The sequence below is a fragment of the Sturnus vulgaris genome, chromosome Z (assembly GCF_052056855.1).
Source record: "Sturnus vulgaris isolate bStuVul1 chromosome Z, bStuVul1.hap1, whole genome shotgun sequence".
Lineage (NCBI taxonomy): Eukaryota > Metazoa > Chordata > Aves > Passeriformes > Sturnidae > Sturnus > Sturnus vulgaris.
This window is the reverse complement of record NC_142283.1, coordinates 58,601,810-58,628,571: the sequence shown is the minus strand read 5'-3', so window position 1 is coordinate 58,628,571 and position 26,762 is coordinate 58,601,810. Positions and strand designations below refer to the sequence as shown.

The 26,762-nt window shown below is 38.6% G+C and overlaps 1 protein-coding gene across 2 annotated transcripts in view; it reads right to left on the bottom strand.

Annotated features, from left to right (window-relative positions):
* The window catches only part of PDE8B (phosphodiesterase 8B), a 68,830-nt gene that overhangs the window by 27,509 nt on the left and 14,559 nt on the right, over positions 1–26,762 (bottom strand). The window contains exons 2-5 of one of the 2 annotated variants that reach the window (XM_014889169.2): positions 11,821–11,880; positions 7,311–7,501; positions 5,944–6,003; positions 3,973–4,030 (exon numbers count right to left, since the gene is read on the bottom strand). In XM_014889169.2, coding sequence (XP_014744655.1) covers positions 3,973–4,030; positions 5,944–6,003; positions 7,311–7,501; positions 11,821–11,880 — 369 coding nt within the window. The remainder of the gene's footprint in view (positions 1–3,972; positions 4,031–5,943; positions 6,004–7,310; positions 7,502–11,820; positions 11,881–26,762) is intronic. The other variant, XM_088156375.1, reaches the window with a different exon arrangement.

Here is a 26,762-nt window from a genome sequence, read left to right as displayed (position 1 = left end):
AGCCCAGTGACAGAAGCAGAGGCAATGGGCACAAATAGGAGCAAAGGAGTTTCAGGGAGCCTGAACATTAGGTAGCTTTATTTTACTGTGAGGGTGACTTGGGCACAAGTTGTCCAGAGAGGTTGCAGAATCTCCATCCTTGGAGATGTTCAAAAGCTGTGTGGCATGGTCCTGGACAACTTGCTCTTTGAACAGGGAGGTTGGGCAAGATGACTTCTAGAAGTCCCTTCCAACCTCAACCATACTTTCTTTTGTACCTTTTGTGTTGTTAATAATGATCTTTTCCTCAGGAATGAGTTTCTCGTTTTTAAGACAACACAAATACCTAAATACAAAGCAAGTATAAAAATATGCTAAATCCTTTACTGAATTTTCCCATTTGGTTTAGCAACACAACAGATACTCTCAAAAACCTCCAAACACAGTCTCACAAAAAACAAAATATTGCCTTGATGTTTCATTTTGAACATCTATCCTTAATTCAAAATGGAAATGGAAAACCTTAGAGACATAAAAGATACATACTAAAAAAAAAAGGAAGAAAGAAAAATATATTTGGCATTTGTTTCCAAGCAAGTACTGCAGCTAAAGCTCTGAAAGTGAAGTAACTTTGCTTCACAAGTAATCTCACTGAGCTGTCACTGTGCATTCAGAAGTGCACAAAAGTATATAAAGTAAGAAGCATCTGACCACAGTGAAAAAAAAAATTACGCCAGACAGGAGAGAATATTCTTTCTCTGTTAGATCTGAAAGGTCTTGTGTTTTGTCCTGCTGAAATCAGAAATTTTATGTCGCTACAAAAGAAGCAGATTCTCTGACCTCAGTTAGTGTGTTGATCAATCACATGCACTGACTTTAGTTATCATAGGAAATGCCCTGTGTTGTCACTAGTTCTCAGAGCACAGCTGCATGCATAGTACAGAGCAGCATGCAAACCTCCAAAGAATAGCTTTCAAGAAATCTCTGCTTCTGTCCTGTATGAAAAACTGTGTTTTGAAGACCAATGGCTTAATTCCAAGTTGTGAGCAAAATGTAAAAAAAAGTTAGGTTAAAAACAACTGTTGGCATGGGTCTGTTCCACTCCTTAATGTTAAGATCTTAAAATATTTCTGGAACTTTCACTTCACATGCTACAGAATACATGGGAAAACAAAAGGTACAATATCAAGTTGGCAGAAGCAAAGGTGCAAACAATGTTGTGTTTTTGCATATCAAAACCTGCAAACGAACTTCTCTTCTACAGCAGTGTAGACTTAGATTTTCAGTTTTAGGGTGCTCTTTTAAATATTCAAATACATGTGTGCTAAATTTAAAACAATATGAACAAATCTATCAATCATATAAAATTTATCCATAATGGCAACCTATTATATATTATGAAATAGACTTACTAGAATATACTAAGACTCTTTATAAACGGAGTTTTATTGTAGTGTGTCTTACTGAAAAAAATTAAGCACTGATGTTCACTGATAACACTCTTGGCACTAATCTTTTGCTAAGAGTCAAGAATTGCAGCTTATCGAAGTGCTAACCAAGCTCTTAACTGTTGTGTAGTCTTCTGCAGATGTACAGAATCACTTTATCTAAGTTCATAGTGCTGATGCTGGTCATTTGCTTGCTGACTCAAAACTGAGAAATCAACTGGGACACGAAAACAGCAGGAAACGTTTCTTTTTCTAATATCCTCTTCTAATGTGACACAGGAATAAGAAGATCTCTGAACTCTCAGGTATTAGAAGGCAAACAAAACACTTTCTTTTAAAAAAAGTTTTGTATTTATGCAGTACATTTTGATTTAAGTAACACATACTCTTAAATTATTTTTTACTTCATTATAATGGGATGCCACTGTTGTTCTATACAGAACTTAGTACAAGCCACAAGAGTTATAAGCTAGCAGGAATGCATCCTTCTTTTTGCTTAGCAAAAATAATTAGTTTTAATATGAAAGGCTTCTTTTATTACAATCCAGAAGGTTTTAGTAGTATCTGGTCAATAAGAATCACCATTTGTTTAGGAAAATAAGTTCAAAATACAAGACAAGGTTGTAATTCAGTAACTGCAAACATTAAGTCCCATTTGCCGATTTAAATCATAGCTAAAAATCAGTCAGGAAGCTAAATCGCTTATTCAAATTAGCCCATCCTAAGTAGGCCACCACTATTAGATTTATGAGGCTGAGAGAAAAAAACTCAGCGTAATTAATGTACTGGATTAGCAACAGGATTAATACATAAATACAAAAGCTATTAATGATATAGAGGGAAAATCAGATGTAATGAAGTAGACTTTCTTGAGAAGAAGGAAGAAAAACCAGAAATGAGTCAACATAAAGAAACATTTATGATTTAAACAGGTACAGTTTTTCCAACAGTAAATTTCATTTTTGCTGAGGAAGAGACTCCCTGCAAATACCACCTCTCTGTTTGAAGAGGCATATTTTTAAATCTTCATGTGATAATGGATTTAGTCCCTACTGATCCCCATCCAAGCAAAAAGAATTCCTATGTCCACCCCACAGCAAAAATAGAAACTTTCACATCAGATGTGTTTTAAAGTCTTGAAAATAATTCCAGTAGGGAATCATTACATTATGCAGGCTCTGATAAATTTGGGACAGTAGGAGAGAGTAGTTAGCGCAGCTGTCAGGTGCAAAAAGATTTTTCCTTCCAAGTCAGAGAGTACCACTGAGCCATGTATCACAGCCACTGAGTCTCCTCGGATTTCACTTGGTACTACACCTACAATTTTAATCTAGCTCACAAAACACATTGCTCTGCATTGTGTTCAAATGAAACACTAGACCTGAGAAGTAATAAACTTTTCTTTGAAAAATATTAAAGCCGGAGAAAAAGAGAGAGAGAGAGACAGAGGGAAACCACGCTAATAAAGCACTGGCATTCTTGGGCTGACCTTTCTCTTAGACTCACATTTCCAATTTTCAGAGCATCTAAGTGCTTTAGAAATGCATTGCCCCTACAAAACCCTTACAGTAGAGGCAAGATCTTACACCTCTTTTTTTGGGAGATCATCTGAAAATGGTAATTCTGGTTCATGTTCTGCTATATAAATAAACTTGGGCTGAATGTGAGTTAGCTCAGACACTGGACTCAGTATGAGCATAGGAGAATGAGATTTTGGATTTTGCCTGGGTTAATTCCATTTCTTCCTATATATATATATATATATATATATAAATAAAAGAAAATATATACAGTTAATTCTAACTGCAGATATGGTTCTTTTGCTTCCTTTTGAATGGCTAACTTAAGATGTGCAGCTGGTTTATTTTAGACTAACATAACATTAATATCCATCCAAAGCCACTCACACAAAGACTGGGAGAGGGTAAGGAAACTAGGTTTTCAGAGCTGAGAACTCCTGCCTTTCTACTCTCTCCTGCAAAGCCCTTTGAGGAACAGTATGAACAGTTCTCTTCTGCTGCTTGTACAGGAGAGTCTCTAACTGTACTGAGAAGAAATGGTGCATACCAACAAAACAGACATAACGGGGGAAAAAATTCATCTTCACATCACAGGCCGGGCCAGGTTTATAGTCCCTTTAGAAGAGAAATCCCAGCAGCCTGAGACACACAGAGGGGCCCCAGTGATGAGCCAGCATGCTGCAATATGTTAATCAGAGTCTCCAACCCTTGTTTCTTAGTGCAGTCATAAAAAAACCCCACCAACTATCCAGCCAGACCAAACAAAGGTAATCTCAGTACAGCTGCTATTCTGAAAGGACTAGCTAGATCACAGAACTCCTCATTTCATGTGGATGAAAACTTCCAGAAACTTCTTGTTTCTGGAATACACTCTTGAAAATGAAACTAAATCAACTGCCGCTGGTTTCTTATCATTAGATTTCTGACAGAAGAGGATGTGTAATTTTCAATTTGAGGAAGCAGACATGCCTGTAATTTATGAAGTTAACTATGTTTTCTATATTACATAGGCAATTTATACATACCCTATCAAAGCCTGCATCAAGAAGGGGTAGAACAGAACTCTCTTCTTGGTCAGCAGATCTACAAAACAAAATCGCAGAACCACAGAATTATTCAGGTTGGAAAATACTAAGATCATTGAGTTCAGCCTTTAACCTAGCAGTTCTAAACCCACCAGTGAACCACTTCCCAAGTGCTACATCCACAGATCTTTTAAATACCTCGAGGGACGGTGATTCCACTGTCCCAGGCAGCCTGTTCCAATGCTTGCAACTCTTTCAGGGAAGAAATTTTTTTCCTAATGCCCAATCAAAACCTCTCTTAATACAGCCTGAGGGCATTTTCTCTTGTCAGATCTCTTGCTACTTGGAAGAAAACACTGACCTGGGTATACCATCCTTTCAGGTACTTGTACAGGGCAACAAAGTCTCCCTGAGGCTCCTTTTTTCCTGGCTAAACAACCCCAGCTCCCTCACCTACTCCTCATAGGACTTGTGCTCCAAACCCTTCCCCAGCTCTGTTGTCCTTCTCTCGACTCATTCCAGCCCCTCAATGTCGTTCATGTTATGAGGGGCCAAAAACTGGGCACAGGATTTGAGGTCTGGCCTCAGCAGTGCCCAGCACAGGGGGACAATCCCTGCCCTGCTCCTGCTGGCCACACTATTGCTGATCCAACCCAGGATGCCATTGGCCTTCTTGGCCACCTGGGCACACCCTGGCTCATGGTCAGTCACTGTCACCAGATCCCCCAGGTCCTTTCCAGCCACTCTGTCCCAGCCTGTGGCACTGCCTGGGGTTGTTGTGACCCAAGGGCAGGACCCAGCACTGGGTCTTGTTGAACCTCACACCATTGGCCTCAGCCATGATCCAGCCTGCCCAGATCCCTCTGCAGAGCCTCCCTGCCCTCCAGCAGATCAATAACCCACCCAGCTTGGAGCCACCTGCAAACTGACTGAGGCTGCACTCAACCCCTGGTTCAGGTAATTGATACAGATATTAAACAGGGCTGGTATATTATTTACTATAAGAGGACACAACACTTAAGGCACTAGATGGCATGAATCTCATATAGGTCTCTAAACATAATGAATTCAGTGAGAAGAGTTTTTAAATACATACATAAAATAATACTGTTACAGAAGTTGGTGTTACAGTCTTCTATTTTAGGTATTTGCAGTTTTTATACAGCTTGATAGTTACTCCTACAGTAAACCTGACAGATCCTCCAGAGAAGTCCTCTATCTCTTTACATACACAGAAGGGGATTGCAAAAAAGTGATGAAGAAAAGACATTCTGTGATATCCTATGAAAAATAATCTCAGAACATGTTATTAAGATAACGCTGGAGCTAAGTTGTAAAATCTTGTTCAGCAGCAAATTTAGTTGATTTTCAAATCATTCAGTAATAGTCGTCCTGCCACTCTATTTCCTAATATTTTAATTGGTCTAGGAAATGAGTAAAAATTTAATAGTATGTAGGAGTTCTAACTAGGGTATTTGAAGGTATTTGAGAAATGTATAAGTCAGTAAGAATTCCTCCTAAATGCATGGGTTATGAATTACTGAATAAGGGTTTAACGACAACATTCTGGTGAATTTAGCATCAACAGGATTGAAGTTTACCCCATCACCCAGTTCAGTAAACAACAGTTTGGTTTTTTATCTAGTTATTTCCTTTAGAAAGTCATACACAACTTTCTGGTTTGGATTTTTATTTTCCTTTTCTTTTAGTAAAAACACATATCTGTCTGACTTTCTTACTATCCAATCTGTCATAAAGGTGATGAGGATAATACTTGTTGGCACTAAAAGAAAGTTATCATACACTCAAATAAAACATAAAACATCACTAGCCCATTTCAGGTGAAAAATACTACATTTACTCTGTAAGAATTGCTAGTAAGATACTTTCTGTTATTGAATAACTTTTATAGATTAAATAGCTGTTCATATGAAGTAAAATAAAAATCTTTCAAAAACCAGTAATACTTACGTGCGTGGAACCACAGCAAGTATTACAGAGTGCTCTGATAGCTCTGTGGCACGAATAGACCTGAGGAAACAAGAATTTCTCTGTTACACTGAACGCTTTCTCAATATTGCTCTGAGTACCTTCACTGAAATTGTAAATGAAAGCCAGGACTGAAAGACAGCGCTGGGGCTAGACAATATGATAGTGCACTGTCAAACCTAACTATCCCCATTTAGACAAACCATTTTCATTTTGCCACCAGATTTATCATTTTGCTCTAAGCAGGTAAGAAGGCAAAAGCTCCAAAACCACAGAGGACTAACATCAGCTTTTCAGACCCACTCTTATGACTTAGCAAAGGTTTCCCCTGTGTACTGAGCTTATCTGGGGCAGACTGCCCTGAATGCGTGAGTCAAGAAAGGTCAGTCCATGCAAAGCATCTTCAACGCCCTTGACTAATTTAAACAACAATCTCTATCCCCTCTCATATTTACCACTGTCCTTCTAGACATTGCAGAATTTTGTTTAGAGGGTGGGAAGTGCTTTCAAGGCATGAAAGCAAGAAAAGCGGGCATAGCAAATTACGAAAGATTATTGTTTATTAAGTACTGAATAAACAAAATGTTACCATGTTGCATATTATTGAGAAACCAAAAAAGATATGACCAGCTATCAGACGAACATTCTGTTTGTGTTTTACTGGCTAATGATAAGGTTTTTTCACTCACATCACACTGTTCGGAATAAACAATCTTTATGTTTATCTGTTGCCCTTTCAGAAGAACTTAGACCAGCACAAGTATATGAGCTTTAAAATGCCCCTTGTCATAAACATGACAAATTTCATGGCAGAAGCACAGTATGGTGCAAAATGTGTGCTTCAATTGAAACAGTATATTTTAGCAAAGGATCCCAATACTGACCACTTGTAATCTTAAAGCAGCTTAGACACAACCATGTGGACTAGAAGATTGATGCAAACTGTTGCAAAGAACTGGCAGTGCCTGACCTTGTGGACAAACAAACACATTCCTTTGAAGTCTGCAGCTTCAGATTTTGCTGCAGCAGTAAACCAGGAAAGAAGCTGCACCCACAGCAGGGAATAGTTTCACAACAGCTTTGGCTTATGCTCTGATAGAAGCCCCATGACCTACAGTTCAGCTTTTGCATAGTGTAGTTTTCATATTGTTATTCTCTTACAGATGTATGCAAACCTCCTGTCCTCAGTCCCCAAAATCGTAGTCCATTTTACTACAATTTTAGGCGCTTATTTTTTGTTGGTTGTTTTTATCATTTTTTCCCCCTATTTTTTGGTTCAAAATTATTGTGGTTTGGTTTCATACAGTATATTCTGAAGCTTAAGAGAAGCCTAAGGTGCTTCAGGTTACCTGCAGATATCTTCTGCATCAAAGTATTTGGAGTTCCTGTGATCTATAACAATTATTTCCTGGTGCTTATCCAGGAAACATTCAAGTGCTGACTCCAGAGTCCAGGCAACATTGCACCTGTATCCTGCTCTGTCACAAGCCCACCAGAAACCATTGCTTTGGTTGTCTTCTTTTGCAAAGATCAGCAGAACCTGCAGGGGATGGAAAACAGCAGCACCATATTAAGCACATAAAGTAGTCCTCTGCATGGAGTATTTATTAAAAAATACTTCTGCCCTTTGGAAGATTGAATCTGCTTTAAAAGTGGCAAACTTGAATCACAGGTTGTAAAACAACCAATGCAGTAGTAAATGTTTCTGAAGGCATACAGTGGTCATCAATAGATAATCAATAGTTAATGTTTTAAACAAGAACTGGGATTTAGGACAAAACCATCTTGCCACACGATGATTTTTTCCTAGCTCCTGTTCCAATTCAATCAGCAACCAGTCAGAGTGTTCAAACATCATTGCCACTCTCATCAGGCCCTCTCAGCTACACACACTTTTGATTGCCATGAGCTGTCTGAAAAGCAGCTGCCTTAATTATCACTTATCATCCCTGAAGACATGGGCAAAATTTAACACAGTTTTATTTGTTCTTTCTTCTTTAATGATAAAAAATGGCACTAACCAATATTATTTTAAAGCTGAAAATAACAATAGGCAAGCATGTATGCACAGGAGAAAAAATATTCAAATGTGAGAATTTTTTACCAAATAAATTGTACGAAATTGTCCCTAAGCATATAAAGTAGTTTAGACAATTTCAACTGAACACTTAAGGAACTGTTCACACAAGATCAGATAGGAAGTGTATTGAGGTGCCACTCTAAAGATCAAGGAGATGCTGTAGGAAGCTTGTTTGCAAGCTGGCACACAGAATAGAAGCTGAAAACAGCTGTATTTCTGTGCCTCTCATTTAAGAGAAAATGTTTTTTCAGAGAGAATAAATTTTTTGTCCTTGACCCATAATACACAATTTATCAGCGCCGATTTATTCATCCAAGTCATGCAGACATTCCCCATTACAGCTGCACATATTTACCATAGTGACTGATAACTAACCATGCTGCCCTGTGTCAGATGAAGAAAAAGGCTAATTCAGTGCAAATATGCTGTGAAAAAGAAGGCCTCAAAAAGTCAAAAGTTTATCTACAGCTATTAAAATTGCACAAAAAGTCATCAGCCAGAGACTAGTCATGTATAAAGCATAATTGCGTTAACTTAACAAATAAAAGTCATCCCCTGATTTTACTGATACAACCTGTTCAAGAAAAATAGCAACATTTTGCTCCAAATGCCTGTAGGAAAGCTCAATAACCTTTATCCACCTTGCTTTATGCAGCTGTGGTGTCAGCCCATGAATTTCAGCACCATCAGTCTAGAAGCTAGAAAAGGTGACAATAGCTTTCCTCTTATCTTTAGCTGTCTGGATTGTTGAATTCTAAACAATTTAAAAAATCAATCATTGTTACTGTGACAGGACAACCAGTCAGAGTTTCATTAAACAATGGAAGAAAATTATATGCTCAGAATTTCTGTAAATATTAAGAATGTAAAAGTTTAAATGTATTGGAAGGTTTTTGATTGCAGTTATCAATAAGCAGATTTGATCTGTTGACACTTAACATCCAAGGTAATGGTTGTCATTCTTCCTAATCTCTGGGTTTTTTCCCAGCCATCAAAATGCTGGAAAGCAGTGATGCAGCCAAACTGTAGATTTTCTGATTCCTGAGTGAAATCCCTACTCTGACAAAATCTTCTGTTTGGTTCCAACTACCATTAGTTTTATTTTGTTCCTAGTTTGAAACATTATGTGGAAAGAAAATTTGAGGGGGGAGGGGGTGATGCATTTTTTGCTATCTTCCTTCTCTTAGCGCTCCCAGTTTGGAAATAAAGGAGGACAAAATGCTGTAAAATAATGGAGCTTAATTAAACCATCCAATCTCTCACTGGTAGCTAATTATCAGTGCACAAATCCTTCCGAGAATATTAACTTTAAAAGTTGTTTTAAAGTATTACTACTATGTTTTCTCATTAACATTCCTATGGAGCTTACTATAAATGAACAAAACATAATGTAACTATATTTGAACAATCCTGTCAAAGTCAAGGCAAAAATATAACAATCCACATAAACAACACGATCAAGGAAATACTTAAGTTCAATCTGTGTTTCTTGACAAAAAACTTCGTATAGGTTTCTTTTTGCTGCATGAAGGCTACCAAATGAAAAAAGAAAGTTACAGCAACTTAAGAAGTTACTTAATTATTTTCAAATCGTCCTATCCCAGCAAGAGACTTCCAAGGCGGAAAAGACATAGTGTCTCTGAGTAAAGTTGCAGAGGGGCTGCTGGTAAATCGGTGTGAGGGAGCAGCAAAATGCTGTGCATCATCGTGCTTCAGTTGCAGCTCATCAGGGAAGATCACAGTGTCAACGCTTTGAAAGAGATAATAGCAAATAAATGTCCCAAAAAGGTGAAAAAGTGCAGCATTTGAATAGGAACACATTCAAACATTTATGAGTAAATATTTCTGCAAGAGGATCCAATACCTTTTTTACGTGCACTAATTGTTTATAATAACCATATTTTCGTGTACTTCGGTAATTTCTGAAAATGGTCATTTCTGAAATCAAACCATTCCTATTTACAAGCCTTGGTACAAAGTTGAGGCAATTGTACAAGCTGTATATGGAATGCTTGGAGTGTTGGGAGCTGGCTGTGTTGCTTTGGACTCTTCCCTTTGCCTCTTAAGGCCAGGAGCACCTGGGTCACAATTGTGTACGAACTAAACCAGATTTTTACTCTGACATACATGGTCATGAAGTCCAGTGGGGAACCTATTAAATGATTTATGGCAGGTCACAGGCACAAGTGAGGTCACTTCTCAGAGAAAAAATATGTGCCATTTTGAGGTTGGCACAGGTGTCCCATAACAGCACGGAACACACCAGAATAAAATGAACTTCACTAAGAAAAGCCCCAGTGGCAATTGCTGTAACAAACGAAGCTTAACTTCTCAGACAATTGTAAACATGATAAATCATCCACGATTAGACATTTAAAATGTGATATTCAGTAGCTGTTTGCACTGTACAGAGAAACACATGATTGTATTGTCAAAATGGAATAAAAGATTAGCACACATTTTTTAAATGTGTGGATGTATGCTTTATTTGCCGAATTATCTGAGGTAATGTGACTTGTTCCACAAACAAGGGAGGTGGGTTTACATAAAGTGTTCTACTTCACTGTAAATAATTTGATGTATGGCAACATCTTTAAGGAAAATGCTTCAGTTAATGATTTTACTTAATAATTTCTGCTTAAGACAGATTATTTTCTTACACAGATTCTCAGTTGTGAAATGTAAGGACAAAATAACACCCCCATCTGATGAAAAGATACCAAGACGAATGTCAGTTTTTAAAAACAACAGAAATCCAACTATCCCTTCGGCAAATACAATTTCTACGAAGTAATATCCTGACAAAAGCCCTGAGAGTATTTGCGGTTGTTGAATATCAGCTTGATAATCTTTCTGAAGATGAACATGATCTAAAAACATTTTTCTGTGAAAAGTTCCACACTTCTATCTTAAAATTCTCTGCAAAAGCGAAGATGGTTCTACTGAACCTGAAGCCACTCTTCCACAGCCTTATTACAATATAAACAAGCAATTTCATCAGATCAAGTCATCATTAAGACTGATTGTAAAGACATAAAAAAAGAAAGCTTTATGATGCCTTTCTTCCACACATAGGCTTTTCATAGAAAGGGTAACTGGTCACTAAATGTCTCTGTATTTTACAGAATTAACTGACCCATAAATTAATTCAGATGAATTATGTATCACTAAAACTATGCTAAAGGCTAACATGATTTAATTTCCTATAATCTGAGAGTTTCAACATCCACTATAGGGTGAAAAAAATAACTTGACATCTGGTACTGTCACAGGAACAAAGCATAGAGAAAAAGAAGCACGTATGGATGAGAGTTGTTGCTACTTAGCTGAATCTGAACCTGTCTTGTTGGAGGTCATGTGATTTCTTGGATTGGTGGTCTGTAAAACAATTCTCTGTCCTGTTGTGCAAAACCCAGCAAAACTGAACATATACGTAAATTTCATAATGCTCTCAGCTTTGGTATAGCAAAACTGAACAGTTTCCAATATCCACAGAGGCATCTCTTTTCCTGGTTGATGCACATACACACACACGCTCCTACTGGCAGGACAGATACAAGGACTGAGGGGATGTTAATGGAGATCTAAAGGTCTTATTTACCAAGTTAATTTACTTGTAGTTCTCTTCTCAAGCAATCAGATACACAAAACATACATTATCTATCTCACAGTTCTTGTACAAGTGAAATTAAAGTATACTTAACTGTAGAGGCTGAACCTTAATTTCTTCACCTATTAACACTGAATTGGCTCTCTCAGAAACTGAAGGAGCATCTTACCTGAATTGGGTATTGTGTCAATCTCATGGGTCCAACTTGTACTTCTGTAGTTGAAGCCTGCTTAAGAAGAGAAATACAGATTTTTTTTTCAGTCTGATTCTTAAGAAGATAGCACTTTACATACAAGAATTAAAGATCAAACAGAACCATGAAAGATGCTAAAAGGCACGCTGGCATATGACTAGCAGCCTTAATTTAGTTGCTTTTAAGTGCATCTTACATGACTATCTTTATCAAATTCCTATTTTTGTTTTACTTGCCTTATAAGTTAAATATGGTAGGGTTTTAAATAAGGAATACGGCAAGAAATACACATTTCCCTCTTTCCCCAACAGAGTACCTAGGTTACATAGAAGGACTTGCTTTTGCTGGAGACTACAGAAAGCTATTTGTCTCTGGCCAAAAGTTATGAATTTGAATGTAATACAGAACTTTTAGTAAACTTTTTTAAAACTTTTTTTTTAATTGACTTGTGATATTTTGTAAATAATAATGTTTTACTAATAGGATTGTTAATGAAAGAAGTGACTTTTCAGAAACGGGAACTTGTTTGGGTTGCAGATTTAAAGTTGTTTTCCAGAGCCATAGCCTTCAGTTTTCAGGTAAAAATATCACTACCATGTGAGCCATGACATTTTCAGAAGACATAAGAGCACATCATAATTCAAACCTGCTGCAAGAAAGCCAGTACATGTGGGCTGTGGCTGCTTTGTTTGTTATACTTCTTAGGAACTGGACTACGTTAGTACTTTTTGTGTCTTGATACATTTCAGTACACTTCTCCTGTGCACTACTGATTTGTTTCACTTCAGATCATTAGCTACAGAAGGTTGTTAAGCAACAGAACAATACATATGTCCTCACGCAGGTGCACATACTTAACGAGAAGAGTCTTTAAACCCTGAAAACGTTCATACATATGGAGAATTAGCTGCAATTTACCAATCTCCAAAAGGACAGATTCTTTGCTTTCCTGGTTACTGGAATTGCAGGTGTCCCAGGTGTAGGCGAGCTAAAGCAATTACCCTGCAAGACATGTAATCTGACCAAAACCCTAATAGTAGGCAGATTTCCAAAGCCATTCCCTGGCTCATAGGAATTCTGGAGCCCTATTTCTGTGGCATTTTTCTCTGTGGTGCTCATTAATTTGAGCCTTCTATACAGGCAATACTTAATCCTTTAAAAATGTATTTTTCAAAGGAATGTGTATAAACATTTAAAAGATATGAAGTTCCCGGTATTCTACTCTTTTCTTCAGAGAATACAATACTGTGTTAAGCATTAACAGCCTTGCCTGCATGTGAGACAGTGGCATTATGTATCGCTACAATTGACACGTTGGGCTTTCATGCACCACTGCGCATCGATTCTTCTCAGCCCTACAACGTACGTCAGAAGGTGGTAACGGGCACTACTCCAAAAGATTAAACTACAAAGCCTGCCACTGTTTTCCAAAGCAAAAACTGCCCCCAATATAAGTGTAGTTAACCTCTCCTTTTCTCAGAGAAAACTTCACTTCTGAGCTCCTGCTGTAGCAGAATGTAGCTTAGTTCCAGTAAGCACAACTGAACAGAAATGGAAGTTAGCACTCATCATTACCATGAGTTAGGAGTAAGTTAAAGAAACAGTCCTCTGAAAGCTCACAACTCCTATTCCCCCCAACCAAAAGAGAAAAACAGCACATTCCCACTCCAATGGTACTCAATAGGAAACTCTTAAATAAATCTTTTATCATCATATATTTTGATTTAAAAAGAAGTTTTGAGGTAATCTCATTAGACAAATCTATAAGACTACATAGCAGACTTCAGTCTGTCTCAGAGCGAAAACATATTTTTTGACAATACATAGCTCAATCTGTCTCAGAGTGTGTGGATCAAGAGCATGAGATTCTTCAACAAAAGAAGAATACAGACACATCCATGTGTGTTTAGACACAGATATTTATTTTACTATCCATTTATTAATGCCAGGGAAATATCAGGGAAGTCACATTTTAAATGAATGCCTTTCACTTTCTACCACCTCAGAAGACATCCAGTGTTAGTCATTCTGTTTTTTCAAAAATGGAATAACTGTGTCCAAGACAGAGATCAATGCAGGCAAGTCTATCAAGTTCTTTACAGAGATTACTTTATAGATTAGCCACTTTTCTTATCCTGTTTATTTTAAAACAACAGCAACAAAATAATCCACTCACTCTGACTCAGAGTTTTTCTCCCGGCTGTTTCTGTGTCAGCCTCATGGATAGAGAGCACTTGAATAGAAGGACAAAAAACCCCAAGCTCTTTCTCTCTTTTCCTCCCTTCCTTCCAGATTCAGGGTGCTCCTGCCTGTCCTAACAGCTGGGAAACCAGGTGAAAATTAGAAAATCGGAGACCCTTGATGTAGATGAAAGTGTCCGTGTCCTGCTCAGTGCAGACATGATAGGGTCAGAACCACAGAGAAATGCAGAATAGGTGCTGTTATACCTGAAAAATTGCTATGTGTACTCTTTAAGTTCCTAAAGTGCTCAACTTCATTACTTACATAAGGCATGGAAACAGATGGGACTGTCAAATTAAGACTGGTAATGAACCTGAGTATGGGAAGGATAAATAAACCTTCTCATTAGATACAGCAAGAACTGTGTCTGACATCCTCCTTTCTGGTCTTTAAGTTCTGAGTCTTGTTTTACAACCTGAATCAGACCCTTGGATTTATATGCCCAAACTGCTGTGGATATAAATGACTGACTCACTTTTCTCTGTCAAAATTCAGCTAAAGGAGGCAGCAAAAATTATGACATGTGTGCCTGGCCTTCACAAATGTCCTACGATCTCTCGCTTGCCTGAAGGAACTCACTCCACGTGTTCTGAACTCCCAGAAGAATCTGACCATGTGGACATTGAGTATTAGTGATACCATGACCATACCTCTGTTCATTTCCTCACTTAAGTAAATATCACATTGCTGATGATTTCCAATTTAAATAAAGCTCTCGTTATTTGACTGACTGCCAGGAAGGACTGCTAATAGATCTGCAACCTAAATCAATTAGTGTAGTAGCTCATAACAGACTTTTCTGGTAAAACATGCAGAGACAAGCCTGATTCCAAAGAGGCCAGTGGGAAAATCCCCAATTTCAGTGAGCAGAGGAAGAGACACTGTGTTATAAGCAAAGAAATAACTACCTAGAAATAATAAAAGCTTAAAAACAGTGAAAAAATGTTTGTCTTAACATTTTTAACTCCCCAATATTATTTTCAGTATCATTGTAATCTCCTAAGCGATCTCCACAGGAATCAGCTATGAAACAAATAATTAGAAAAAGTCAATAGCACTTTCTTAGCTCTTATGCTTTGGTGTTAATCAGTGATTACCAATTACCTTACTATTGTAGCAGTGCCATTAGGCAAAATAGCACTTACTACTTCATTGAATTTTCACCTTTCTAAATCACCAGTACAAAAGTCTTTATGCCATTATGGCTGCAAACTTACAGCCCTTGCAGTTTATGAATCATCGATAATTATCAAAACGCCACTGTAATTAGTGTTGACTAATTAGGACAGCAAAATCTTCTTGCATAATTCTGTGCTGCTTCAGAGCAACAATAGCAACTAGAGCCAACCAAGCAGTGAAGCAAAGGTGTTGGTGAATTCAGCCTCCTGAAAAGGCTCAGGATGGATGTGCCAGTTGAGAAGCAACACACAGATGCCAGGGTCCCTTTGGACATCCTTTAGCACTGAAGACTCCCTGCCCTTCCCTTTCCCTTCCACTAGTGCATCCCTCTCTTCAGCTTTGTAGTGTTTTCAGACATCTGCCCCTTTGGTTTTGCAAGCAGGTAACAAGAATCTCTTTTTGACCCAGCATTCCCCTCAGCCTTGTGTTTCCCCGGCCACATTTCCACATCTTTGCCAGAGCTCTTTTGCACTTCCCTCCAGCTCAGTTTCCTCGATCCACACCACTGGTAAAGATTGACACTTCAGCCTCTTCCTTGGCTACCACCATTTCCATGTTTGATTGTACCGGTATTTTCAGCCTCACATCCCGTTTATTTTTTTTCCCTGGCCAAACTGCAGTCCACAGTGGTGCATGATTTCAACCCTGGCCTTAGTTTTGCATGAATTCCCTTATGAGACACAGGACCAAGAGCTGCTGTCTAACACCCTTGGCCTGGAGCTGGTGTCCTGCACCTCTGCCTGCTTCAGCACACCAGACAAATGTGCCCAGTTCCTCTTCCACTGTTCAGCAAAGCTACACTCCTCTGTTTTTCACCTTTCTTTCTTTTGTCCTGTCTTCCTTAGTAGAACTATATCACAATCTTTCTCTTCTTTTAGTTTTTTATCTCTTCTGGTCCACTCTACTCAAATCCATGGGCATTTTTGTATAGTTTAAAACTCAGCCACTCTTTCTCAGTTTGGTTTCCCCCTTTCTTTGTCAGCTTCGACTCTTACAGAGTATCACTTGACCCGTTTAGCAATTTGTGTTAGAAAGGGCAGATTTACCAGAGAAAACTGAAGAGCTCTTTTCACCTGTGAGTCAAAAAGCCCCAAAATGATAATTTGGCAAAGGCTGGGAGATTAAGTAGGATGAATCACTCCTACAGTACATACTCATACTGCTGGAGACTTGGTCCTGAGCTAGATGGGTATTGGTCTGACCTCCCCAGCTCTTTCAGACACCATTTTCCCTACCTCACTCATTTGGCTGACTGCTTCTTCATCCTCTCCACCCACCAGTATGGCTACAGCAACTCTCTTTCAGCAAAGACTGCTCTCTGCCACCTTGTTGTCAAATTCTGTTGGGTTCTGTAGTTGCTGTTGTTTTGTTGCTATTTTTTTTTTCCTGTCAAATCCTCTTTCCTGTGGTTTCCAGTTGACTTTTACACCTGCTTCCTGAGCTGCTGGTGCCCTTCATTTTTCTCACCCCCACTAGAGGGCTGCCAGCTCACTCTGCTCCACCAGCTGCTCCCCCCTTGCTAGCCGACTGCCACTTTTCCATGGAGTACAGAGGAGCATTAGACAGCTGGATAGCTCAACTCCAAAGTTATTGCAAGGTCATGCTGTTTTATTTCCTGGAAACAATTATCAAACACACGTATTACTTACAAGAAATAAAGTTTTGTCACTGCTGGTGCAGCCACTGCAGTCTCTGCAAGCACTCCCAGCAGAAGCCTGACCCACGAGGTAGATACACAGGTAAAAAATACACACATGCATTTGGAAATGGTGGCCCGTTAGCAACATATGTGACAATATACGCTGAGGCATGCAGCATCAAAATACTAGATCCACAGGACTCCAAATCCACAAGATATGTAGGTTCGGCAGGGTCTGTGTAGCTCAAGGGTAATGTTCATAACCTGCATCTGATTCTTTTGCCTCTCAAAAGCAAGAAGAATTGAGCTGAGGCCATATCAATACCCCCAGTTAAAGCTATGTCACTGCACACAAGATAATTAGAAATTTACAAGAGAGGAGAACAAAGTCAAGGGGAAGAGCCTTTCCTTCCATGACTGCTTTCACCTCTGGGCAATGAAATCCAGCTCCTGTTGTGTACTCCCACCCATGACCTTTGAGCTCCTTTTCTGCAGTGACCTGTGTCTGTAAAGGAGCATTAAGCCTTTACTTTCTTTCCTACCTCCTTCTTCCCCACCAACCTTGCCTTCACCTGGTGGGAAAACACTCATTTGGCAGTGAAGCATTTGAAACCAAGCATGTCTAGGCATAGAATATCCCATATGAGATCCACCAGCCCAATGCAATCCCTGCATTTCTCCTGTGCTCTGAATACCAGACCGACTGGCTTCCTCAAGGGACCTGCCTTAGAGATGCCTCTGGCTGCAAACTCCACATGTTCTTCAGTGTGAGCCATGTGCCAAGACTTGATATCTTAGTAGAGATAAGATGGGTACCAGTTCTAGAGATAAACAGAAATCCTCATTAAAAAAAAAAAAAGTAAGGATCAAATGCCTAAAATTGAATTTCTGTGCATTTTGCACTTGATGACATATTGAATGTCTAAGTTGTTTGGGGTCTTTTTGTGTTTCGGTCTCAGAATCTGCTTCAGCTCCTTTTGTGTAAAGCTGAAAAGTTCTGTCTCAGAATCAGCTTCAGGAACAGATGTTAAGATTTCTTGCTTCCTTCGTTCTCATTCCTCTCAATTTGTTTTCCTGGCTTGTGTTTCAAATAAGAAATTAGAAAAATAAGTAGTGAAAACCACAGATCCGTTTCTTCTCTATTTCTCACTCCTTTTTTTTCTGCCCAGGACATGAGTCATCCATTTTTAAGCAACTAGAGTCTGTAGTGATCATATAATCTTGCTGTTTCGATTTAAAATCAGTGGTAAGGGAAGAAAAGTAAACCAGGGGGATGCAGGGAAACCTCTGAAAGACATGGGGAAGAGAGAGGGAAACAAAAGGCAGTTAGCACCAATAGGTCACAAGTAGTGGATCCTCCTCAGGAAAGCAAAAATTGAGAAAGAAATATCAGTGTCAAGTTGATACAGATTTTAGATAACTTCTTGAACAAGCAAGTTGACACTTGTGAAATAATCCTATGAGGTCTAAGATAATAAAAGTGTATCTGATAAAAATGATACCTGAAGAAAGAATATTATTTAAGGACTTTTTACATTCTGTTCACAGTTTGCTATCAGCTTCCTTGTGAATACATTATCATAATAGGACAACAGGACAAACAAGTGGAAAAGACACTAGTTCAGCCATTATGGTGCTACATTTGGCATACACACTACTGTTGTTGAGCAGTCCTCAATTCTGCTCACAGCAGCAGCTGCTTTGAGACCTTTCAAGGCTGCAAAAGACTCGGAAACCCTCAATCCGAAGAGGGTAGTCCACATCCCATTTATTCCTGTAATTTGCAGATTAGGGCTTTCAACAACATTTGGAAGCAGTCCTGCAGTTTGTACACATAGCTTCTCACCATGCAGATTTTTCTTACGGATCATGATCTACCATTAGAACCACTACCAAAATTCTGGTTCTTGATGTCAGCATAGAATAAATTTGGTGTTCGAGATACAGTTGGTTGAACACATATGAGTAGGATGCTCCTTAATAAAAACCAAAAAATCTCTAGGGGGATTTCTAAACACATTCACATTTTTAAAAAAAACTGTGAGGAACAATCAAAAAATCAGTCAAACCAACCAACCTTGTTCCAACATCCTGTCTTCAGAAGTTGCCAAAAGCAGATGGAACGCTGGAAAATGCAAAACCAGGGCAAGTGCAGAGTGACACTGTCCCTTACACTCCCTAACCTTTGCACCCCCTAACATTTATAGCTCATCTTAACTTACACTTTTCTGCTCACAAAGCAGCAGGGCGTGTAAATTAAGATCAGCCCTTTCTTCACTGACCATGTAGAGCATCTCAAAATTCACAGCACTGGGAAACTTCGTCCCCTTCCCCCAGATACTCAGACCACGAATAAGAAGGCTTTGGCTAATGGTTTAAGATGTTCACTGAAACACCAATGAATAAAGAATCGCAAAACTTTTGGCTTGAAGGGACCCCTGAAGGCCATCTAGTCCCTCCAAATGATGCTATTGCAATGCTTGACACAGGTCAGCCATGGCTTTGCTTATCCCTTGTCAGCATGGCTACTGCTCGGCAATCACGTTCCAGCCTGTACTGACAAGAGAGAAATTAAAACCCATTTACTGCACAAGTGCTGCAATTTCCAAATTACTGTGTTCTTAGATTTTTGGAAGGAAAACCAACTACAGAATGCATCAAGTTTATTTTGAATATTTTTGACTTTATCAACAGAAGATTCTCTGAAAGTATATTTATTTTGTTAGCACACAAATTTCACTTCACTAAATATGCATGGCAGGTAAGTTATGTTAATGCCCTCACAGTGTGAAAAGGTGAAGGGAAAACAAACTTTTCCAAATATCTGTCAAAGTGAACAGAATATGTACAGACTGATGGATTTTGGCGTGGTGAGACTTCTTTCTGCAAATCCTTCTGTCATTACTGTCCATTCTCAACTTCACAGAAGCATGAGTCACACACATTACTGAGGAATCTGATCAAATCTCTTTACATCAACCTAAAGGAAAAACACACCAACAGAGACCGACCTGTTTCAAAATCATGCACTGATGTCTGGGACAGAGGAAAATCCAAGACTATAGATAGAGAAAGATATGAAAATTAATCATATTTTCATCTTTGTATGTTGAGGTAGTCGAAGAAGCAACCAATGTGAGGATAAGAACAAAGATCCTAACAAAACAACTTTATACTACCACATAAATTTATGGTGAACCAACACTTTCAATATTATATGTAATCTTTTGCTTTCCTTGAGATAAATTAAGGAAAACTAGAAAAATTAAAGAGAAAACAACAAGAATAATAATGAAATTTCAACATATCTTTGGATAACTAAGAAGACTAGGCTGCTGCTTCTAGGAAGAGAGCTTCCTAAGGAACTGAATAGGTATCTGTGAAATCAGAAGTAGTGTAGAGCAGAAAGAAGAATGACTCACCAAGAGTATTCCCAATGCAAGAAATTTGATGCTTGCACTTAGAATAGGCCACTGGAAGGGGCATTGTTAAAAGAGCAGTTGAAGAAAACTTGCCAAAGGTAGGTCCCTGTGCTGCTGCAGAGCACATCAGTAGGAACATAACCTCAACTCACAGGCCCTTCAGTTATAAGTTAAAAGAGGCCCAGGGAGTAATCCCTCTCCATCTGCCCTCTTTTCTCTCTGTTGCCTAAGGCTCCTTACACTTGCCCAAGACAAGATAACAGGCTGACAGGCCTGTGGTTTAATATGGTAGATCAATTCTTGGGCATGGCTATTAAAATTGATACAAAAACCCCAAGAAGTGAATTTCAATACAGGAAATTCCTGGTAATACAATCATAGAAATATAAACAGAAAAGGCTAGAACATAATATTGCAGGAAGAGATTAGCTAAATTGTCATGATAGTCTTCCAACACCTCCTGGCCTAGGCAATACTCATAACTTGTGAAGCATACTGCTAGTCTGCAATCAAACAATCATCTTAAAACGTAATATTTACTTTGACTTCCAAATATTGATTAAGAAAAAGCATCTGGAAATTACCTATATACACCTGAGTTATTTGTCTCAATTAATTTGACCTTACTCTTCCAGTAGTAGATAACCTGAAAAATGTACATGTCTTGGCTTCCACTGTTTAGCATAAACTGTATATAGCCTTTTACTGAATGTAAAGAAAATTACTAAGATTATGCCCCTCAACAGTCTGAGAACAGTCAAAAGCAGCACCTGAAATCTTGGTGTGCAAGTGCAATTATGGACTATACTATAAAGGTTAAAAGGAAAAAAAAAATATTTTGACTCAAGGTATGTGTCGTGGTGTCATGGTTTGACACTGGCCAGGCACCCATGAAAACCTCTCACTCACCCTCCCTGGTACAGCTGGACAGAGGAGAGAAAATTTCATGAAGAGCTCATGAGTTGAGATAAGGACTGGGAGAAAGCACTCCAAGGGCAAAATAGTCTAAAATTAACGATACTGAGTTTATTACTAACAGAATCAGAGAAAGATAATAAGAAGTAAAATGAGCCCTCAAAGAACACCTTTTCCCCCCAAGCCTTCCTTCCTTCCCACCAACAGCACAGGGAGACAGGGTGTGGGGATTTTGGTCAGTTCCTTGCCCATGGTTTTCTTCTGCTGCTCAAGCAGAGGAGTCCTCCCCTGTAAGACCACGGACCACAAGACACAGATCTCCATGAACTTCCCAGCATGGTTCCAATCTCATGAGCAGCACTCCTCCCAAAACTGCTGCAATGAGACCCTCCTACAGGCAGAATTAAAAGTGTGTCACTACTTTTGTTTTGATTTTCTTCCTAAATATGTTACATTACCAACATCTGTAATTGGCCCAGACTTGGCCAGCAGCATGTCCATCCTCAGAACCATCAGGGATTGGCTCTGCCAGACATGGTGGAAGCCTCCAGCATCTTCTCACAGAAGCCACCTCTATGGCCCCCCCTGCTAACAAAAACCAGGCTGTGCAAAACCAATACCTGTGGTTTTGCTCTACCATTTCTCCAACACTATTTATTGTAGATACTGCTTGCTTTCAACCTCAGCCCTAGACTGCAGTGGTTACCAGCCTGCTTCTTCAGAGATGCATGATGGATGTCACCATTGGAATGCTGGCTTTGTATACCTCCTCTTACTTCTCTTGAGTGGGCATTGCTGGAAGGAATTTTTTCCTGGTTCAGGGAGGTCTGTTCCTATCTTATTTTGTCAACTCCTGAAAGCCTAAAACATACTATCTCAGCCTAAAACCTCCATAAAACGCTATATTCCAGCTGGAATTAAGAAGAAAAAAAGCAAAAAAATCCCAACAAAACCCAGAACAAGCATGCTCTGATGAGAGTGAGTCATTTACTCAAGTTTTCTGAATTGTCTTGCAGTTAGAAAAAAACCTCAGCATTGAACTTTGATCTACATTTTACAAAAGTACTAAAATAAACTCCAGTAAAGAACAGGGTATTGTACCTAAAGGACAGACATGTACATATGTCCTTTGAAAACATAATGTTCTCTCGTCCCTGCTCCTTCACACCGTCAGATAGCACTTGTTTTGCAACACTTCTGTTTTGACTGTTGAATTTGGGAGCAGGCAGTGGAAAACAACTAATTTGGCTTTTGATTAAAACTTTAGCATCTACAAGATATGTCTTAGATATATGCCTAGGAACTTTATTGAAAAAAATCCCACAAAAATACAAAGACCAACAACACTCCAAATTGCAAATTCACAGTACAAACATCAATAAAAGAAAAATTAAATCTTTCCAATTTTATAGGATAACAGACACCTATGGACACTTCTCCCATTACAAAGTCTAACATTGACTTTAAAATCCAAAAATAGTATTTAAATATATGTCAAAATTAACTATTTTGCCATTGATCCTTTTGTTAGAAACCCACAAATAGAATTATTCCCAGAGCAGAACCTACCATCTCAGGTATCACGAGTGATGCTGTCTCCTGTAACAAAGCCTACAGCTTAGCACTGTCTGTTATTGTAAAACTACAAATTATCAACATGAAAGTCTGTACCATGTCTCACACTAAAAACTGTGCATACAACGAAAATCAAAGCCAAATTCTAATCAAAATAAACAGCTCCAAGGCTCTCACGCTGACTGAATAATTCATGATCACATTTAATTCAGTTCAAGTTTCTATTTTAGTTTTGAAAAAGCCACTGCAGCTAATCCAGACAGCAGCAGTCATGTCTCAAATACTCCAGGACTGATATCTGGATATCACACTCCGTGATATGCACAGTGCCTTGCCCACTCATGAGTCATCCAAGCCACACAGACGTTACACAAACCCTGCATTTCCACTCTCTGTGTTTTGTTGTTCAAGACTACAGCGTTCACCAAGGTTGTCTCCCTTATTTTACAATTCTCAAAGACCAAGATCATCTCTCACTTTTACAATAGGGCATATGGACTGACTGATCCTGTAAGCCCTACCCAAAGAGGGATGAGAGTAAGGAAGAGTAGAAGGAGAATTTGTGCAAGGCAGATATAAGTGGTACAGATGAAGTGGTAGAGAAAAGGAAAGCTCTGATTCAGAGGAAAAGAGAAACAGGTGTTAGATTTACCTGAAGAATTCATACCTCGCAAAAGAGAGAAGTACTGTGATGAAACTTATTTACCCAGCCTTACAAACTTGAATGCAGTCATGAAAATTTGACTGCCATTATTCTATTCATATAAATGCAGGTAGGATCAGCATCTGATTTTAGGATTTAACTTTTGCAGGCAGTTGCAATCCAAATAAGCTCTGCAAAAGCATGGAAAGAAGGTATACAATAGACCTTCACCTGGTCTACTGAACCAGTACAAATTATTACTTACAGAATAAGGAATAATAATTTTGGTATTACTCATCCCTACTTACACAGAGTGTGTGTGTGTGTGAAATTAAAAGCTTTCTGGAAAAAGTATTTTTTTGGACACTTTGTTCCAGTCTTACCAAGGAGAAGCACCATTAAATTAAGTGCCACGGTTCAGAGCCAGCACTACAAGACTCATGTAAATGTTCTACAGAGACCTCTGGTTTTTACGTACTGACATCTCTTTCAACTAAATATAGTCATTTTTGTCCACCATTAGGATTGTCCATCACGAGGATGTAATTATGCAACTTACTACAACACATTACTGAGAAGATAAAAAAATTGCACTGTTACACTCTGCACACAGAGTGAAGCATAACCCTCTTGCAAATGTCTTGGCAATCAATTTTCTCCCATGGCTTCTGCACATGCACACTGTGAACTTCCACCTATGAGAATTAAAAGCAGAAGTTCTGCCTGCTGGGTGCAATGTTAACTGCCAAGCTTTCTCTCCCCAAAGAAGAGCTGAAATTGCCCAGTTTCAACGCACCTGATATTGCAGAAGCTGAACTCAGCTTAGCAGTTGTTTAATTCTATTTTATGAGCAAGATTTCTGGTGACAAAAAGAACTTGTAAAGTTAAAGGCAGCATAGCCCAAATGTTCAGGACTTCACTGAATTAAGCCCTTATTAAACAACAGGAGCTATGTAAGTATCTTGAACTATGGAAGAGTATTCTCCTCTCCAAGAGATCACACGGATATTAAAAGTCTGACACTTTCCAACCACCCTTATTAAGAAATCTAGTCTCTGAAAGCCATAAAATATTTTAGTTTCAATTCACAGACAAACATTTTCACCAACACAGATTTTATAAGATGTGATATCTTTACATCATGGATTAGACCTTGTATCAAGTACAACTCCAATGAGTAGCTGCTTGTGCATAAATTATTCACAGCTACACTACAGCCCATGAAATTACAACAGAAAAATCTATTGCTGAGTTTTCTGTTAAATATCTCTCTCATATATCTCTTTATTTTACAGCTGTCTTTGGAGGCACTCTGCAGGGAAATATATTGTATTTCCTGTTAATATTGTACTTATTACAAGTGCATGTCACAAGACAGGAAAGAGTAGCTTCTGTAAGTTTCTCACTGGGTCCAATTCAGTTTTCAAAGAAGTTAAGAAATATTCGATTGTTATAAACTGGAGGAAACAAGATGCCAAGAGAGCAGGTAAAGTGGTCTGGGCATTCAGGCCACTTGTGTTGCTGTACGTCACTCTGTGACAGAGCTCCGAACAAAAACATTGAGTTATATTGAACAAAAGATGCATTACAATATCATTTTATAAACATATGAGGTCACTCTAAAATGAGTGCAGATAAAACCATATTTAAATATTTATACAAATATATAAAAATATAAAACATATAAAATCATAAATGTGATTTTCAAGAGAAAGGAAATTTAATAAACTTGTCCTGCTCAAAACTGCTGTAAAGGGTTTGTTGGAATGCCACAGGCAAAGCTATTTAAAAAACTGGAGAAAAAAAAACAACTGTTAGATAGGTAGGGTAGCAGAGAGCCTTGACTGCAGGAGTCATCAAAATGAGGTGAAATTCAAACAATACAAAGAGCTATGTTTCTATATGTTAAAAGCTTCTTAGCTGAGTACGTCAGAAAAAGCAGAGATTACAGCTTAGGACTCCCCTCAGTAAATCAGAGAATATCAGAAATAAACTTTTTCAAGGCTTTGATGAAACTGAAGGAGTTACAGGAGGTTGCTTCTGACAATTGAAAGGGCCAGATCTCTGACCCAAGAGCCCAGAAATTACATTTTACTTCACATAGCAAATTACTGTTAAAGATCAAATACTTTCCCAGAAGCAAATAAGAGACATCGGGCTGGGAGGCCTCCTCCTCTGTAATAAAATGTCTGTAATTGTTATAGTCAAGGAATATAAAAAGTTGATTTCTGGGCACATGTAGAACACTGACTTGCTCACTAGTCCCACCTGTAGAAACCCTGTGATAAAGTGGTAATGCAGATTGCTGGATCCTCACACTGACTAACACAAGGGCACCCCACACCCTTTCAGTTATGGCATTTCAAATATAGACCTCAAGTCTTCAGATCCATGTAAAATTACTAAAACAATGAATTTTCACACATGCAGTTCTTGGAGAAACCCCACTTGTTCCTTTTAGACCTTAATGGCATGGAGCTAACCAACTGCTCCAAATTTTGCTGCCAGACACGGGTCATAACCACCCCAAGGCTGTTTTAGACTTCTTCTGGGTGCAATGACCCTGCGAAAATGTTCAGTCAAACGGGTGCTCTGGTTTTTCCAGTCAAGCTGGATGGTTCTACTTGTGCTCTTAGATATTTTGCTAAGTCAGGCTTCAATGAAGATCAGGATTGCAAAGACATAACAGCTGCAGAGGGTCATATCAAGCCACCAAACTAACATCATATCTCTGAGAATAGTCAACACAAGATAATTTGTACCAGACCAGTGTAACCACGTGTGACACCTACCAGAACCATTCCATGGGCAAAGCCTTAGACATTTCCAAAATACACATGAGCAATTTTTTATTTATTAGTCCTCCCAAAAACGCTCTTTACTTATTTTTGTACTGTTGTTGGGAACTCGTGCTATGTGCACCACGGAACACTACCTCCTTTTTTGTATATAGCTGAGGAGCACAGCACAGTCTGACACATTCTGTAATTTGCAGTCATTATGTTTTTCATGTAACAGATACAGATTATTCAGAAAACTTTCATTAAAAATAAAGCAAAGACATTTTTAAGTCCTCTAGGTAGGTATAGCCATATTTTCAAAGCTGGTGTGAATCAACATACCCTGTATCCACAGTAGGTCTGAGACAACAGCTCTGATAGTCTTAAAGGCAATTTTACAGTCAGCATGGTGGACTTAGCGTGCAGAGAGATCTGTTCTGAAATGGGAATTTGCCTTGTGTACTCTAAAAAACAAGTGGCCTTGACACACTCCTGCAGTAGGTAAGAATCTGCAGTAGGTCTGA